Here is a 15,517-nt window from a genome sequence, read left to right on the forward strand (position 1 = left end):
GTTCACAGCATTGAGGATTCATGACTTAGTGTGAACTATTTCATATCTTAAACATCAAAAGCTACCTTTGTCACATTTACAGCTGAATAATCAACGATTTTATTCTAGTCTGCATTAGTATATGCTATATATTTTAAACCATAACGATTATATCAAAAATATCAGGTTATTGAGTATAATTACAAAGCAAGTGACAAGAACGTAACAAAGAAGGAAGCATTTCCCCTAGTCTTCTGCCCCACTTGTTTTGCAAAGTGGTATTTTTAACTGGTGAGGACTGCATTTCTAGCATGTACCTTAATTTCACAGGTTCAGCTGAAACTGATGCAAGATAACCAGACTAACCCATCACACTCTGTCAGGTGACTCAATGGTAAAGTATTTATCCAGAACTTTCCCTTGACCCCTGATCTGGCTGTCTAAGCACATTCATGTGCCTCCTGTGTTCTTCTTTCTTTCTCGGGAAAGCTTTTCTTACTCCCTATGAATGGGCTAACTGTTCAGATTTGTGTTTCATTTCTCAAACGTGGTTGCATAGCTGTTATTTAGCTTCACCGTTGAGAATAAAACAAACAATACAAGTCACAAAACACAAGGAAAGGCTCAACATTTCACAAGAACTATGTAACACTTCTTATCAATACTGCCTCCGTAATAAACGGCAATATTCTCCCGTAACTCAATTACACAGGCATATTATGAAAAACCCTTTAAATTAATCCGGTCTCTCTCTGCTCTGGCGTTTTCCTGTGCATACTATTTTAAAACCGTCCACAAATCACCCCTAAAGATTTCATAGCTAATAATTGCTTACCCTCTCTACCTGTCCCCTGGAGGGCTATCACCTTATCACCTTGCTCTGCTTCATGGTAATTAAATTATACTTGCAGCAATGTTTCCAACCTGCAGAAAGCCTGAAGCCCGTGGCTTCCGTTTCAAACCTCAAAAAGAGTTTGTGCGCCTGAAAGCATCTGTAAAAAACAAACAAAAAAACCAAACTGTTAGAGTTTTGCACACTCTAACAGTCAAATAAAAATTACTGCTTCCTCTAGAGACTTTGCCTTGTTTCTATTTTTACATATTCAACGCTACACTACTGCTATGAACTTAAAGAAACACTTGTTTGGATGGATTTTAAAGTACATGTAAAATGAATTCTACTTGCTTTACAGTTTAAGACCAGATACAAACTATTGAAATATTAGATTTATTATTTTTTATTTTAAATAAGAAACTCATTTTTCTTTTAATTCAAACTGCGTAGAAAGCAGAGGCCGGTATTACAATAACGGGTACCATAAACACAAAGAACAGTGCTGACAACATTCTGGAGCTTATGTATGGTGGGAGCATTAGTAGTAGGATATAAAAAGTACCAGGTGAAGGTTCTGCAGCTTTGTACAGAGAATATTTTGCATCCCCACCAGGACCAAGATTTAAAGTTTCCAATAGCTCCATCTGCTGTTGTCACTGCACTTCTTTTTTATTTTTTATTTTTATTTTCTTTCCTCCACTAAGTCCTCAGACTTGTTTAATTTTCAATAAAACCCATATTGCTAGCATTTTAATATTTGAACCATCTGGGAGTTCTGGCACTTCATCTTGTATTGACTCTTTGGCAATAAATTTCCAAGATTTTTTAACGAGTTTGTCAAGTCCTGTCTTAAAGGTACAAACAGAAGAAGTGTAAGACAGGCCTTCTTTTCTACCACAGACGATGTGCAAATGCTAAAGCACAGAAATGGCCTCGAGGCTGCAGAAATGGAAATTCAGACCTGCAATTAAATAGACTGTAAAGTGTAGCAAAACTAATTAAAAAAAATAAATAAATAGTAAAGCCAAGTCTAGTCCAGTCAACAGACTGTGGCTTCATAACAATTGATACCAGATCTGCCTGTTACTGTATCATATGTGATCCACATCGGATACTGGCACGACTGCATTTCTGTCACGTTAGTCAGATTACTTGTCAAAGAGCTGATGCCGCTTGTATGCTGGCTGCAGGACAGATATCCATTAGGTCTGCCAGTACAAAGCTAACCCACATTTCTGACCGATTTGAGCTGTCAGGGAGAGCCCAGTCATCACTTTGTATTGTTTGCCCGGGAATTTTTTCTGTCCCATGTGGGGAGCCCCGAAGCAGGATCACTGGCTCTGCTGAATAGGCAGAAGACAGCCAGCAGCCCAGATCTGCTTCCAGGGACTGCTCCTGCTGGGCACAGGGAAGGGCTCTGAGACCAGGCACTCACCAAAATGGTCCCTGAATGGAATCATAGAATCATGAAGGTTGGAAGAGACCTCCAAGCTCACCTGGTCCAACCATCCCCCTACCACTAATGTCACCCACTGAACCATGTCCCTAAGCACCACATCCAACCTTTCCTTGAACAACCCCAGAGACGGTGACGCCACCACTTCACTGGGCAACCCGTCCCAATGCCTGACTGCTCTTTCTGAGAAGAAATGTCTCCTCATTTCCAACCTGAACCTCCTCCCCTGGTGCAACTTGAGGCCATTCCCTCTAGTCCTACCACCAGTTACCTGCGAGAAGAGGCCAATCCCCAGCTCCCCAGAAGCTTCTCCACTCTGCCCCAAGCCTGTAGCACTGCCTGGGGTTGTTGTGGCGAGAGTGCAGGACCCGGCACTTAGCCATGTTGAACCTCATCCCATTGGACCCTGCCCATTGACCCGTCCTGTCCAGGTCCCTCTGCAGGGTCTTCCTACCCTCCGGCAGATCTACACTTCCCCCCAACTGGGTGTCGTCTGCAAACTTACTGAGGGTGCACTCAATTCCCTCATCCAAATCATCAGTAAAAATATTAAAGAGAATGGGCCCCAACACTGACCCCTGGAGAACACCACTGGTGTGGTGAAGGATCAAAAGAGGATTATACACAGCAACTGTCGGCCACTGTGAGCTAGTCTTGTGCTGGTGAGGACAGAGACATGGCCTGTGTGTGAGCTCAGGTGACCAGAAGCTGCTCCTTGGTATATGTACCCTGATGCCTCCCAAGCCCTCTGGCTCTTCTCCCCCATCACCATCATGATTTGAGCGGGAAGTGGACCTGGGATCTCGGCTGGGTGAGAGCTGAAGTGCACAGAGGGTGACTGAGAGATCAAGACCTCGGGACGTGCCTTAGGAGCACAGGGTAGAAATGGATGTGAGACCTGACAGACACAGAGCTGCTGATCAGCTTCTCATGTCTATTAGCAAATTCACCTGCCTTAGATATTGTTCTTAGAAGGGAGACGTGCCTGTAAAATGGAAAGAAAACTTACTGCTCTATGAGCAGAGCACTATTTCTTGTTGTGGCATTTATTTTCCAGGACCACAATTGCTCCCTCACCATAGTATCAGGATCTGGAGCAGTACAGTTCTTTTGTGAACTACTTTGTGAACAACCGATTGTTCTTGCCAATTACTAATGTTTTGAAATAATAAACTGCATGCTTTAGACATATTTGTATAAACAAATGTGTTAATTTAACACACCAACTTATTACATGCAGCAAAGGCACTCCACCAAACCGATATTTTGTGCTCAAGAAAGATTTTCAATAGAAGCAATGTTGTACGTCAGGCTGGGGCTGTGACAAACTCAGCGTGAGAGGAGGCTGAGAGGGAGGTGATTTAGCGTGGTACCTGGTGAAAAGTTCTCTGTGTTTTCAGGAGCACTGAAGTGATCTCCTTGAGGCAAGGTGACATCTGCTACCAGAACAACGCCACAGGAGTCTCTTTAAGCCTCCTCCATCATCTCTCTCCTTTAACTCAATTCATGAGGGTGCTTAAGGGAGCATTCAAGGACCAGGCTTGAAAGCAGTAATTACTCTGCTATCACTGTTTTTTACTGTCTACTGTTACTGTCTTTGCTCACTACTTTACATATTCCACAGTCTTACTCTGACCTTGTATGTACTTTTAACGAGGGAGTGAATGCATCGAGTTCAGGCATTTAGGAAAGACCCAAACCTGATTTCCTCTTCAGCTGCTGGTCCCTTCATAGCAGCTCAACCTCAGATCAGGGCAGGACCGATTCTGAATATGCCCAAGATTAATTACAATTTTATGAATATACAACACAGTAACCCAGCCAGGGAAAAGCATGTGGTACCCCAAGCTCATGAAACAGTTGTGGATAGAAAATTTAGCAGTATCTTTGCCAACTTTGCAGTAGCAAAGATGTCTTTCCTTTCCATTACAGGTTTTTCCAGGCTCACAGGTAGACAAAATTTTCAGGATAGTTTGAATATGACAAGGGGAGGAGCTTTCTGGTACAGGGTGACAGAATTGGACTGACGATATGACACTAAACATAACTAGACATCTTTAACATAGAACATGGATGTCCGAACATCAAAGTTAACATGCAAGATCAAAGGCAGGAAAGCTTCACTGTAATACTTTTCCTGACCTCCCTCAGAAAGACATTCCAGAGCCTACGGCCAGCTGCTGAGAAAGCACTGAATCCTCTCCAAAGTTCAGATAAGTAGAGGGCCAAAAAAAGTCATAGCCGTCCCATGGCATAAGAGGAGGTTTCTGAGATGAAGTGGGTGTATCCTGTGGAAGGTTTTGTAGGTCACTGAGAGTATTTTGGATTTGCACAGGGGTTAATATTGGCTTATGGGCCATGTCAAACTTTATTTCTTTTTTTGATGAGAGGCTGCTGTGTTGTACACCAATTCCATTTCATCTTCTAAGTTTGCATACCAAGAACGACAGTTTCTTGACAGAGCATTCAAGGAGTTTGTTATTAGCAATAGCTAGTCTAAAAAGAAAAAAGGAAAAAAAAAAAAGTAATTTTCCAGATAGTTTAAAAAAAAAAAAGTTTTGTTTTTCAGACAGCTAGAGTTGCAGTGAGTACTACAGCTTGATTCTTTGGGGCAGCCTGACCCTGAAGCAGGTTACTACCATAATTTACCAGGGATCACCTCCCAGGGTGCCGCAGCTGAGTACCTCCAAGTACTTTTCTCCTTTTCCTGGCACCACTTTGTGTTTTCCTAGATTTAATTTAAGGCAACTGTTTTACATCCAGGCTCCAGGTTCTGCTGAGAACTAGGATCCCGATGGATCCCTGGTCCTCTGGCTCTTCTTTCACAGCACGGAATCACGAAATTCAGGTTCTCACCAGGTGTTCCACCCAGGAGGAGCACTTGATGACAGGGTCAGATGTACCAATACCCGTCTCACCTTTCTCAACGTGGCAGAACACGGCAATGGGCAACAATTTTCTTATTCAGCACAATAACGTCTTTCAGCTCTTTCAGTCCCAGAATAAAGTGCCTGATTCCTTCCTCATTCTTTCTTGCGATCGGCACCTCTGATCTTTGTCCAGGCTTTAACCCAACCTGGAATCCAACCAGCACTGATGCCTTGGTCAGCTCATACCACCACTCATGCGTAGGATATTTGCACAGGAGTGATGATAGAACAGAATCCGACAAAACTCACATCAGAAATGTTGGCGAGGAGAAGCAGCTGCCAAACATGATTGTAGGAGCATACAGGAAAGACATGAACAACCGAAGCTTGGTGTGATAACATCAGTTCTTGGCAGCTAGTGGTGGACAAGCCAGTGCTGGAGGTGGGAACTGCTGATTTCAAAGCTCGTTGAGAAGACCAGAAAGGCACAGCCAAGCGATGCCAGCTCCCGGTGACAGAGCACATCTCACACTACTCTGCTGCTTTTCTCAAAATCCCGGGCTGTTTGTAAAAATGGTGGGTTTTATTTTCAGTTACAGAGAAACAAAACTTGCAAGAGGCTTGAGAATGGTTTGTAAGCTCCCACTGTGACTGACAAGACCCAAAAGAAAATCAGGAGACTTATTATTATTTATTAACTTTACTATTATTATTTTTTATTTCGCGAGACCCCACTGTGACTGAAAAAAAAACAAAAGTAAATCAGTTTTATTATTATTATTTATTATTGTCATATTTTTATTTATTGTTATTATTTATTTTATAATAAATAATTTTACTTTATTATTTATTTTATAATAAATAAATTCCTGTTTCGTGCACAACCTCTCCCAACAACAACTAAGGCCACTGGCCGACGAGACGGAAAGAGGAGGGGAAACCCCGCCAACTCCACCCAATGGCCGCCGAGCGACCGTTGCGCCCGCTCCGCCTCCCTCCCTTTCTCCTTCCCGCCGCCCCGCGGCCGCTCCGATTGGCCGCTCCTTTTCCCGCGTGACCCGGCTCCGGGCGGCGATTGGCCGCGGCGGGCCGGAGGGGCGGGCCGGCCGCGCGGTTACCGTGGCGACAGCGGCCGTACCCGGAAACGTGGAGGGCGGCGGGGAGCGCCCGGGGAGCCCCGGTGGGCGGCCGGTGCGGGCGCGCGCGCACGCTCCCCCTCCCCTCCCTTGTTCAAGGGTGCCGCCCTCTTAAAGGGCCCGCGCCAGGCATGGCCGGGCCCGGCGGGCCCGATGGGGCGGCGGCGGGCGTCGGTCCGTGATGGCGCCTCGGCGCTCCCCGGGCAGCAGCGGGCCCGAAATGGCGGGCGGGGGCCGGGCGGCGGGGGGGGTCCCGGCGCAGAGCGTGTGCATGGTGTCGGACTTCTTCTACCCCAACATGGGGGGCGTGGAGAGCCACATCTACCAGCTGTCGCAGTGCCTGATCGAGCGGGGCCACAAGGTGCTGGTGGTCACCCACGCGTACGGCGGCCGGCGGGGCGTGCGGTACCTGACCAACGGGCTGAAGGTGTACTACCTGCCGCTCCGGGTGATGTACAACCAGTCGACGGCGACCACCCTCTTCCACAGCCTGCCCCTGCTCCGGTGCATCTTCGTGCGGGAGAGGGTGACCGTCGTCCACGCGCACAGCTCCTTCTCGGCCATGGCGCACGACGCGCTCTTCCACGCCAAGACCATGGGGCTGCGGACGGTGTTCACCGACCACTCGCTCTTCGGCTTCGCCGACGTCAGCTCGGTGCTCACCAACAAGCTGCTGACCGTGTCCCTCTGCGATACCAACCACATCATCTGCGTCTCCTACACCAGCAAGGAGAACACGGTGCTGCGAGCGGCCCTGGACCCGCGGATCGTCTCCGTCATCCCCAACGCCGTGGATCCCACCGACTTCACCCCAGACCCCTCCAGAAGGGATGACAGGACCATAACGATCGTCGTGGTCAGCAGGCTTGTTTACAGAAAAGGTAATGGGGGCTAAAACACAAGCCTGTCCTCGTTATCGCGTTCTATAGACTATGGTAAGAAAGGTCTTGGAGAGTTACCAGGAACATGGGATTTATGGCGTGGATTGAAGTGGGAGTTTCACTACTTCGTGAGCTGACAATGTTGGGCTTTTGTGTCTCTGCATGCAAGAAGAAGGAATCCACACTTTAATTTGCACGTGTTGGATTTAGAGGTCTGTTTTTCTTCCAGCATTGCAGGTGCTGGAGTTTATGAAGTGAAAGGTTTGGCTTAAATGGAAGGTATGGTCTAGGCCCTGATCTATGTATTCTATTAAAAATGATTCAACTGTTTTTTTTTTTTAATCAAGCAACATCAATTTAAGTCATTGTTCATCATATTTGTCTCCTAATAGATCACATATTGTTGTGGGTTTTTTTTGTTTGTTTTGTTTGCTTTCTTTTTTCTTTTTAAGAGTTTTGTGTTCAGCAGTACAACTGCGCAAGAGGCTTTTCCCATCCTGAGTAGCGCTAACAGAGTAGGCTACATCATGGTAACTTCTAAAATCAAATACAATAACAGCTTGTCCTAAATTCTGTTCTCTTAGGTATAGATTTGCTTAGTGGTATAATTCCTGAGCTCTGTCAGAAGTATCCAGAGTTACATTTCTTAGTTGGAGGAGAAGGACCAAAACGAATTGTATTGGAAGAAGTCCGGGAAAGATACCAGCTACATGACAGGTTTGTTCTATGCATGTTTATGATCTTTCACTGAACTTTAATGGTGGGAAAGACAACAACAACAACCTTGCTCGCTGCCTTCCTTCTCCTCCCCAAAAAAAACAAGCCCCAAAAACCTGAGGCTGGAGAAGATGAGAACTATTGAAGGAAGGCACAACAGATAGACCAAACACTGACTGAGCCCTTGCAGAGTTGGACTATGATCCTGCAAGTTGACCCTGTATGAACTTTCATGTGAGTCAGAGAAAATCTGAATTAGACATCGATTTATTGTTTCTCTGAAATGGCAATGTTCAAATCACATCTCCTGGATTACCATATGGTATGAGGTGTTAGCTAGTTTGTGTCACTGTTGCTTTTAAGGATAACTGCTAATAATTTTGGAAGTTTCATTCTTGTTGACATCTCTCTACTTTGCTTCATTTAAATTTTTTATTTCAATGTGGTACTTTTCAGGGCAGGACTTATCCAGTACCTGCCCTTGTAGTGCTACAGAGGTGTTCCTTGGTGCTATTGTGTCACCAAAATGTTTCCATAATGCATATGCATCTGTATATTTCTTTGAGTTTTTGTCGTTCCTCGAAGATAGTTCTATACAGGAAGCAAAAGGTTCTTAATTTTCCATTTCCTGTTGCCTGTTCTGTACTTCAGTCAGTAATTCCTCCTTCTGCGCCTCCCTGGTATGAAAGATCAATTTTTTTTTTTTTTGTTTTGTTTAGTGTGCTTCCTTCATCCTCTTCTGGTTTCCCAGCATCTCTTCAAAAGAATAGGTCCTGATCACTGATATCTTAAACATTTTTTTGCCCTTGGACTTTGAGACTGATCACACCTCACACTGAAAATTCAGATAGTACATCTAAGCAGAGAAAGAGTGATAAATCTTAATAATTAGCTGCATGAAGCTGTGTTCTCTTCCAGAAATAGCAAGCTCAGTAACGGTGTTTTGAAGATGGTTACCACATTAAAACAATTGCTGGTCAAAATTTAGAGAAAACAGAACAAAGGTGTCTGTGCTGCTTCTCTCTATATAAATAAGCGTGTACTACTGGAACTCATTTTTTTTTTTATATGTGCTTAACATTATATGGCGTTATTACAGTACAAATCTAGTGTTTATCTTATATTTTTCTTATATGCAGGGTGCGTCTCCTAGGAGCCTTGGAACACCAGGATGTAAGAAATGTTCTAGTCCAGGGGCACATTTTCCTCAACACTTCCCTCACCGAAGCCTTTTGTATGGCAATCGTGGAAGCAGCAAGCTGTGGCTTACAGGTAAAAAATAAAGAAGAGACGATCTTAACTACCTAGAATGCAGGTATCAATTTTAAACAAACTTCATGATTAAATAATATGTGCTTGTAACATTTTATTTCATTTCATCTGAAGCTCCGTCTTTACAAAGGTGAGCAAATATTACCCACATTTACAGATAACCTGGAAGCTGAGACAGAATGGTTTATCGAAACTGCTTACGCTCCCAGGAGAAACTTGTACAGAGTTGGGAATACATGTAGATCTGTTAATTCTCAGATCTCTGAACAAACCAGACTGCCTCTCCAAAGTGCTATTTTGTATGTACTCCTCTGCAGAGTAAAGAGTGCTTGGTGTTCATGAATGCTTACTTTGATGCTGCTTAATGAGGAGTTGCATGGGTTACTTTGGTCAGTCAGACATATTGAATTACCAGACTAAACCATTGTTTGACACCTGTTTTCTTCTTGAACCAAGATCTGACATACATTTTATTTATTTTTAACTGGATGCAGGGATTCAAGGTAGGAGAAGAGGGTTAGAGAGAGAAAGAAGACACTACAGTAATCACGTTAAGAGCTCTTTCTGGCTAATATTCAGCTCAATTTACAAAGTGACAGCTAAAAGCAAAAAGAAATGAACAACCATAAAGAACTGAGATTCTCACATTTAAATCTAAAGAAACTTTTTTATTTTTGAAAGACAGTATTGATACTGTCTTTCAACAATGAAGTACTGATCTGATTGATATTGTTATCACTATCTAATTTATATGGTCAGCGATGGGAATAGGGGAGAGAATTTGGGGTGAAACCAGGACACTTACAAACAAGAAGTATAGAAAACGTGAGGGACTTTTTTCCACTCCAACATTTTTTCAGATTAGTTACTACGTATTTGTGGCATTTGTTCTCCAGTCATTTGTTTCCTTCTGTAGGGGTAGGAAAATTCTGTGGTTTTCCTACTGTTGCCTGCTGTTTAGGGATGATTAAAGAATACGAATCTTAGTAGTTTCTATTTTCCCTTTAAAAACAGTAATTACTGAACTTCTGAAGAAATTTTTGTAAATGTTCAGTATCCTACAAATCATAAACTGAAGGCGATGTCATAAAATTGTCCTCTCCAAGTATAGGTAACAGTTTTCATGAGGAACTACGGAGAGAAGATCCAAAATGTAGTTACACGGATCTAGTTGTGTATTGTGACAAACACCTTTAGGAAAGATGTCTCATTAAACACACACTAGGCTAATCCGTCTGTCTTATGCTACCAAAGAATCACTCCGAACATCGCTAAAGGTAATCTGCTGTGCTAGGCCCTTTCTAGGGCTTAGACCTTCAGTTCACATGTGCAGGTAAAACTCCCAAAGCTTGATAGCAGTCTTTGCCTTCATGGCAACCAGTCACTGGATTTTTTTTTCCCCTCTTCATCCTCAGTGCTGAATCTAAACAATCTAAGAAGTGTAATAGCAATATCATCTCTGGACTTTATTGCTATGCAACATATGTAGTGTTTCTTCTGTTTCTTTCAAAGGTTGTGAGTACAAAGGTTGGCGGGATTCCTGAGGTGCTTCCAGAGAGTCTCATTATTTTATGTGAACCTTCTGTGAAATCATTGTGTGATGGTCTAGAAAAGGCTATCGCCCAGCTCAGATCGGGAATGCTACCGTCTCCAGAGGCTGTTCATAATAAAGTAAAGACATTTTATACATGGAGGGATGTAGCCGAGAGAACTGAAAAAGTATGTATAATCATTTTTTTTTTTTTTTTAATTCTCTTAAAGTACGTTTCTGAAAAGTGGTTTCTTTGAAACATTACTGTGTGTTCTTTTTGTAATTCTTCAGTTTAACTTCTGAATGTTTTCCATCAAACACATGGTTTAAAAAGGTTCACAAAATACTTCCCTTTTGCCAAATACTTCCCATTTTGTTGTTGTTGTTTTTCCTCTATTTGTATTTTTTTCTATTACATAACTACTGGTAAGTATTCTGAAGAACAGCCTAGACCTTTAGTTACATTTCTAGTCATATTTTTTTCTCCCCAGAGTCTTCACAATAAGTAGCTCTTCTGGCATAGCTGGAAAACATGCTGTGTAAGATGTATGAAGAGATAGAGTTCATGACACAGTTTTGTCTGTGGCATGCTAATGAGTGGTTTAAAATGATGCGAGGTAGCGTAATGCCAGCAGACATAGCTGAATAAACATGAGCTATGGATGTAATGAAAATAAATTATCATGCTTTTGAAATCATATTTCAGAATTAGATCTGTGCTTTGGTGTGAAAACTCCGTCATTAGCGAGGAATATTAACTGCAATAATTTATTAACTCCTGTGGAGATATGTCCCTTTTGACTTTAGCCCCTATGTTTTAGGCAAGAGAGTAGTTGAAACAGATACGTCTTAATAACGTTGTACTGTGACTCAGATACATATCTCTCTTACTAGTCTACTTGAAGAAGCGTCATATGCAACCGGTTTATCTGATTTTTTTCAAGTACTGTCAGTACAATTCATCTTATGATTTTTTTAAGCTGCAAACAATATTTCAGGTGCAAAGTTTCTATAGAAGTTAGCCTAGGTTTCCATTTCTTTTAGAGCCCTTCCCTAAGAAATGAAACCAAACTTGGTGAAGGGAAATATTAGCATAACTGGAAGAAGGATGCATAGAACTTAGGTTGTACAGAGGAGAGTTGTTTGTTGGCTCATTGCTGATGTATTTGTAGGATGAAGTCTGTAATGTTCTCAAGGACAAAACTCTTTTGAATGATTTAAGTCTTAAGTCATGTATAGTAGTTTTCTGTTCTATGAAACACTGGACCGGTGGTTGTAGTTAATATGTATATTGTCACTAATACCATGTATTTGCTTTCCGCATTCACTGAATTTTGTCATACTAGTGTGTCTTTAAATAAAAATCAGAATCCTATTCTGATTTGCTAGACTGCTCAAATACACATATTGGAAGATTGCCCACCCAGCTATGTGTTCATCCATCTTCGTGTTGAAAATCTCGTAACTGCGTGTTCAGACTCAGTGCTTGACTGGTGTGTCTAAGAGATTAGAATCCATTCCATTAATTCAAAAAACTCTCTGTAAGATTAGATTAGAGGCAAATTATGCTGTCTTTCTATCTAGTGAAATACTCTCGAGGGCTGTCATAAAATAGAAGATTTCTTTTCATTTTTCTCCTTAACCATTGCATAAATTCTTTAAATTTCTGGAATACTCATAAATCATTTTAAACTTGCAAAGCTTTTTGTTGTAATATTTGTCACATCTAGTTGTTAGGAATAGATACTGTATTTTGCACACTGACAACAAAGCTTGATTTTTGAGGTAGAAGCAACATCACTCTTAAGATTTCACTCTCTCTTTTCTCCTTTTTAGGTATATGAGAGGGTTGCAGGTGAAAAGGTTTTACCAATGAATGAGCGACTTGACAGACTAATATCTCACTGTGGCCCAGTGACTGGGTATATTTTTGCTCTTTTTGCTGTTCTGAACTTCCTCTTCTTGGTGTTTCTGAGGTGGATGACTCCAGATTCCATTATTGATGTTGCAATAGATGCCACAGGTCCTAAAGGTGCATGGACTAAACAGTATTTTTCTGGGAAAAAAGGAAGAGTTAAAGAAGAACCTCCAATCTCCTAAAATGCTCCAATGGAGAGAAAAAATGCGTTGGTTCCTAAAGGTTTTAAAGCTTGCTGTTAGAGACAGTACTTTTCAAATTCTACGGTTTCTTTCTGAAGTTCTTTGAAAGAAACTTGGTTAAATGTGCTACCTCAATTTAGGATTATGTTTTAATTTAGTTTTGGATTCTTACAAGTATATGGACATCTCTTTTGCACTTAAAGCTTGGGGGGGGGAACGTGGATTTTTACATGTGTCAAGAGCCTTTGAGACAAAAATATTAGATTTTTCTCTATAACTTGAATAGTACAGACAGTGAGTGTAAACTTTTGTGATATTTGGAAAAGCAAAACACAAAAATTACATCAGTTTACAGTAGTCCCTGTCAATTCCTGATATTTACTGTGATTTTTGAGACCTATTTAAAAAAATTAAATATTGAACAAAACATACCTTTTTTTTCCTAAGATGAAAATGACACTTGAAGGTAGTCATACTAAGAAATTCCACAGTAATAATTAATTTACTGTAAATTCATTATTACCATGGAAATTTCAGAGACTTAGTTCCAGCAGTTGTGTCCCAGTGACAATGTTTTGCATGCACAGCAATATTATATTGAAGTTTGTCCCTAATGAAAATTAGGTCATTCTGTTGCCAAATCAAAACTCCATAAAGAACGTCTGATATTTTCATCACAAGTATCCTGTTAACTAACACATATGAAAGCGAGGTAAAGCTTATGTCTTTTTTTTTAAAGTACATAGGTGGCTTTTGTAAAAATACATAGGTGAAGGAATGATGTTACTTAGATTAAGATGATAATAATTAGCCTTCAGAATCAGCTCAGGCCTGAAAACACCTCCAGCAGACTATGCCAAAGTATGAAGTAACGTGTGTTTGTGTGTGTGTGTGTGTGTGTATTTGAATGAGGGAGAGAAAGAAATTTGTGAAGGGCTTAACAAGCCTCAACAAGCACCATCATATTTTCTCTGGTGGTGTTTTTTTCTCCCTTCTCCTTTTGTTCCCCTGCTTTTGACGTAAATGGCATTTCAGTCTGTCTCTGGGAGGGACAGTGTTTAGTGTGCATGATTTCACCTAGACCACACCAGAGACACTGTCAGACAGGTCCTGCAAGTTAAATCTGGGGAAGGCATCCCTTAAATGGAAGTAACCAACAGATAGGCTTTTCTTGAGGGGAAAAAAAAGTTCCTTGCATCTGGTAAGTATATCAGTAAGTAATTTATAGTTGGAACAACAGGCAGCAGAATGTACAAATGTGAGAGGAGGCAAATTTCTCTTGTTTACATCACACAACCCGCAAACTACCCCCTGCCTAATGCCCTGGGTTAATTTCCCTTTCAAGCATCACTGAAGACTGAAAGTCTTATGATTCTGTGACCCTGAGTATTATGTATCGTTGGCCAATGTATTAATATTTAATCTGTGCAATATGAAAATACTGTTTTCAAACCCTTGAAGGGTAGTATTTGAATCACAGCTTCTGTCAATATCATCTTGTTTCTGTAGAGATACATTTAATTTATGACATTTGATAATTTCATTGAACATATTTTCATGAAACTTGGAAAGATAATGCAAAATACATGCCATATACAAAGTATTTTCTTTTGACAGAATTTTTAGCCTTTGTTACACAAAGTACAATATGCATTGTCTTACAACTTGAATCATTCAAACTACATTAAAGATCGAGGTTAGCTAAAATGGTGCCCCACATTATTGATAAATGGGTGGAATAAAGGTAATATTTTACTTTTTTAAAAGTTACGTTCTTATAACAACATTCTAGTTTATAACAAATTTTTAAAAATGCTAATTACCATTCCAGGAAATGATGTATTATTTTTTTAATCATATTTTGTTGTTTCTGGTTTATTTCTTTTTTTTCCCACATCTACAAACACAGATTTAACCATGACGATCTATTCAAAATGCTTCTGTTTTTTTTCTTTTGTGGAATATTGTGTACTTATGAATAACATAGTAAAACCTTGTTTTAGTTTTGTATAATTTATAGTTCATCAAAATGTTTATTTCCTTTTCAAAATAAAATGGGTATTTTTCATTAATATGTGGGAACATACAATTAAAAAGTACAGAAGTATACTCCATACTGCTGCTTTCCATCACTGGTGGTTGGACTTATTCTGATAAAGGTGATGATTAAAAAAATGTTTTACACAAAGAGAAAAACTTAATCCCTAACTGGTTTAACTATGAATATACTGTTTCTCAAGTAATACAACTTACATTGTGCATAACTCTTGCAGGACTGATTCACTTGCCTACTTCATGCAGTAGAGTAAGGGATGATGTCACTGTCACTCAATCATTTACAGCTTTAAAAAGCAGCAGTGGGGAAAATGGAAAAGTTTAAAAAAAATAATCACAATAATAAGAAACTGAGCAGAGATGATGAGTCTATTTTAGGAATACTTGTTGAGAAGTGAATAAAAATTTAATAAATCTAAAATGTTTTGGTTGTGCTTGTAGGAATGTTTGATGATTGGGAAATACTAAGAAAATGTTACCAAATAGATGATGATACTGAGTAACATCTTTCATAGAGCAAAGCCTCCTGTGTGGAGGAGGAGGGAACACCCAAATCCTGTCTATACAGAAGCTTCATTGCTGCCATTCATAGAAGGGACCGGGTAGTGCACTCAGAAGTGTTTTGAACAGATTTATTTTAGTGATGAAAATCTTGCATTGGTTGGTAATGAAATTGTATCCCACA

The 15,517-nt window shown here is 40.8% G+C and overlaps 1 protein-coding gene across 1 annotated transcript; it reads left to right on the forward strand.

Annotated features, from left to right (window-relative positions):
* The first annotated feature begins 6,276 nt into the window (after nucleotides 1–6,276).
* PIGA (phosphatidylinositol glycan anchor biosynthesis class A) lies at nucleotides 6,277–15,253 on the forward strand. The gene is made up of 5 exons (XM_080575389.1): nucleotides 6,277–7,157; nucleotides 7,742–7,874; nucleotides 9,014–9,146; nucleotides 10,659–10,865; nucleotides 12,514–15,253. Exons 1-5 carry the CDS (start codon nucleotides 6,458–6,460, stop codon nucleotides 12,775–12,777), a joined length of 1,437 nt encoding a protein of 478 aa, XP_080431515.1. The 5' UTR covers nucleotides 6,277–6,457; the 3' UTR covers nucleotides 12,778–15,253.
* The last annotated feature ends 264 nt before the right edge of the window (nucleotides 15,254–15,517 follow it).

The sequence above is a fragment of the Anser brachyrhynchus genome (genome assembly GCF_964034855.1).
Source record: "Anser brachyrhynchus genome assembly, chromosome: 1".
NCBI lineage: Eukaryota > Metazoa > Chordata > Aves > Anseriformes > Anatidae > Anser > Anser brachyrhynchus.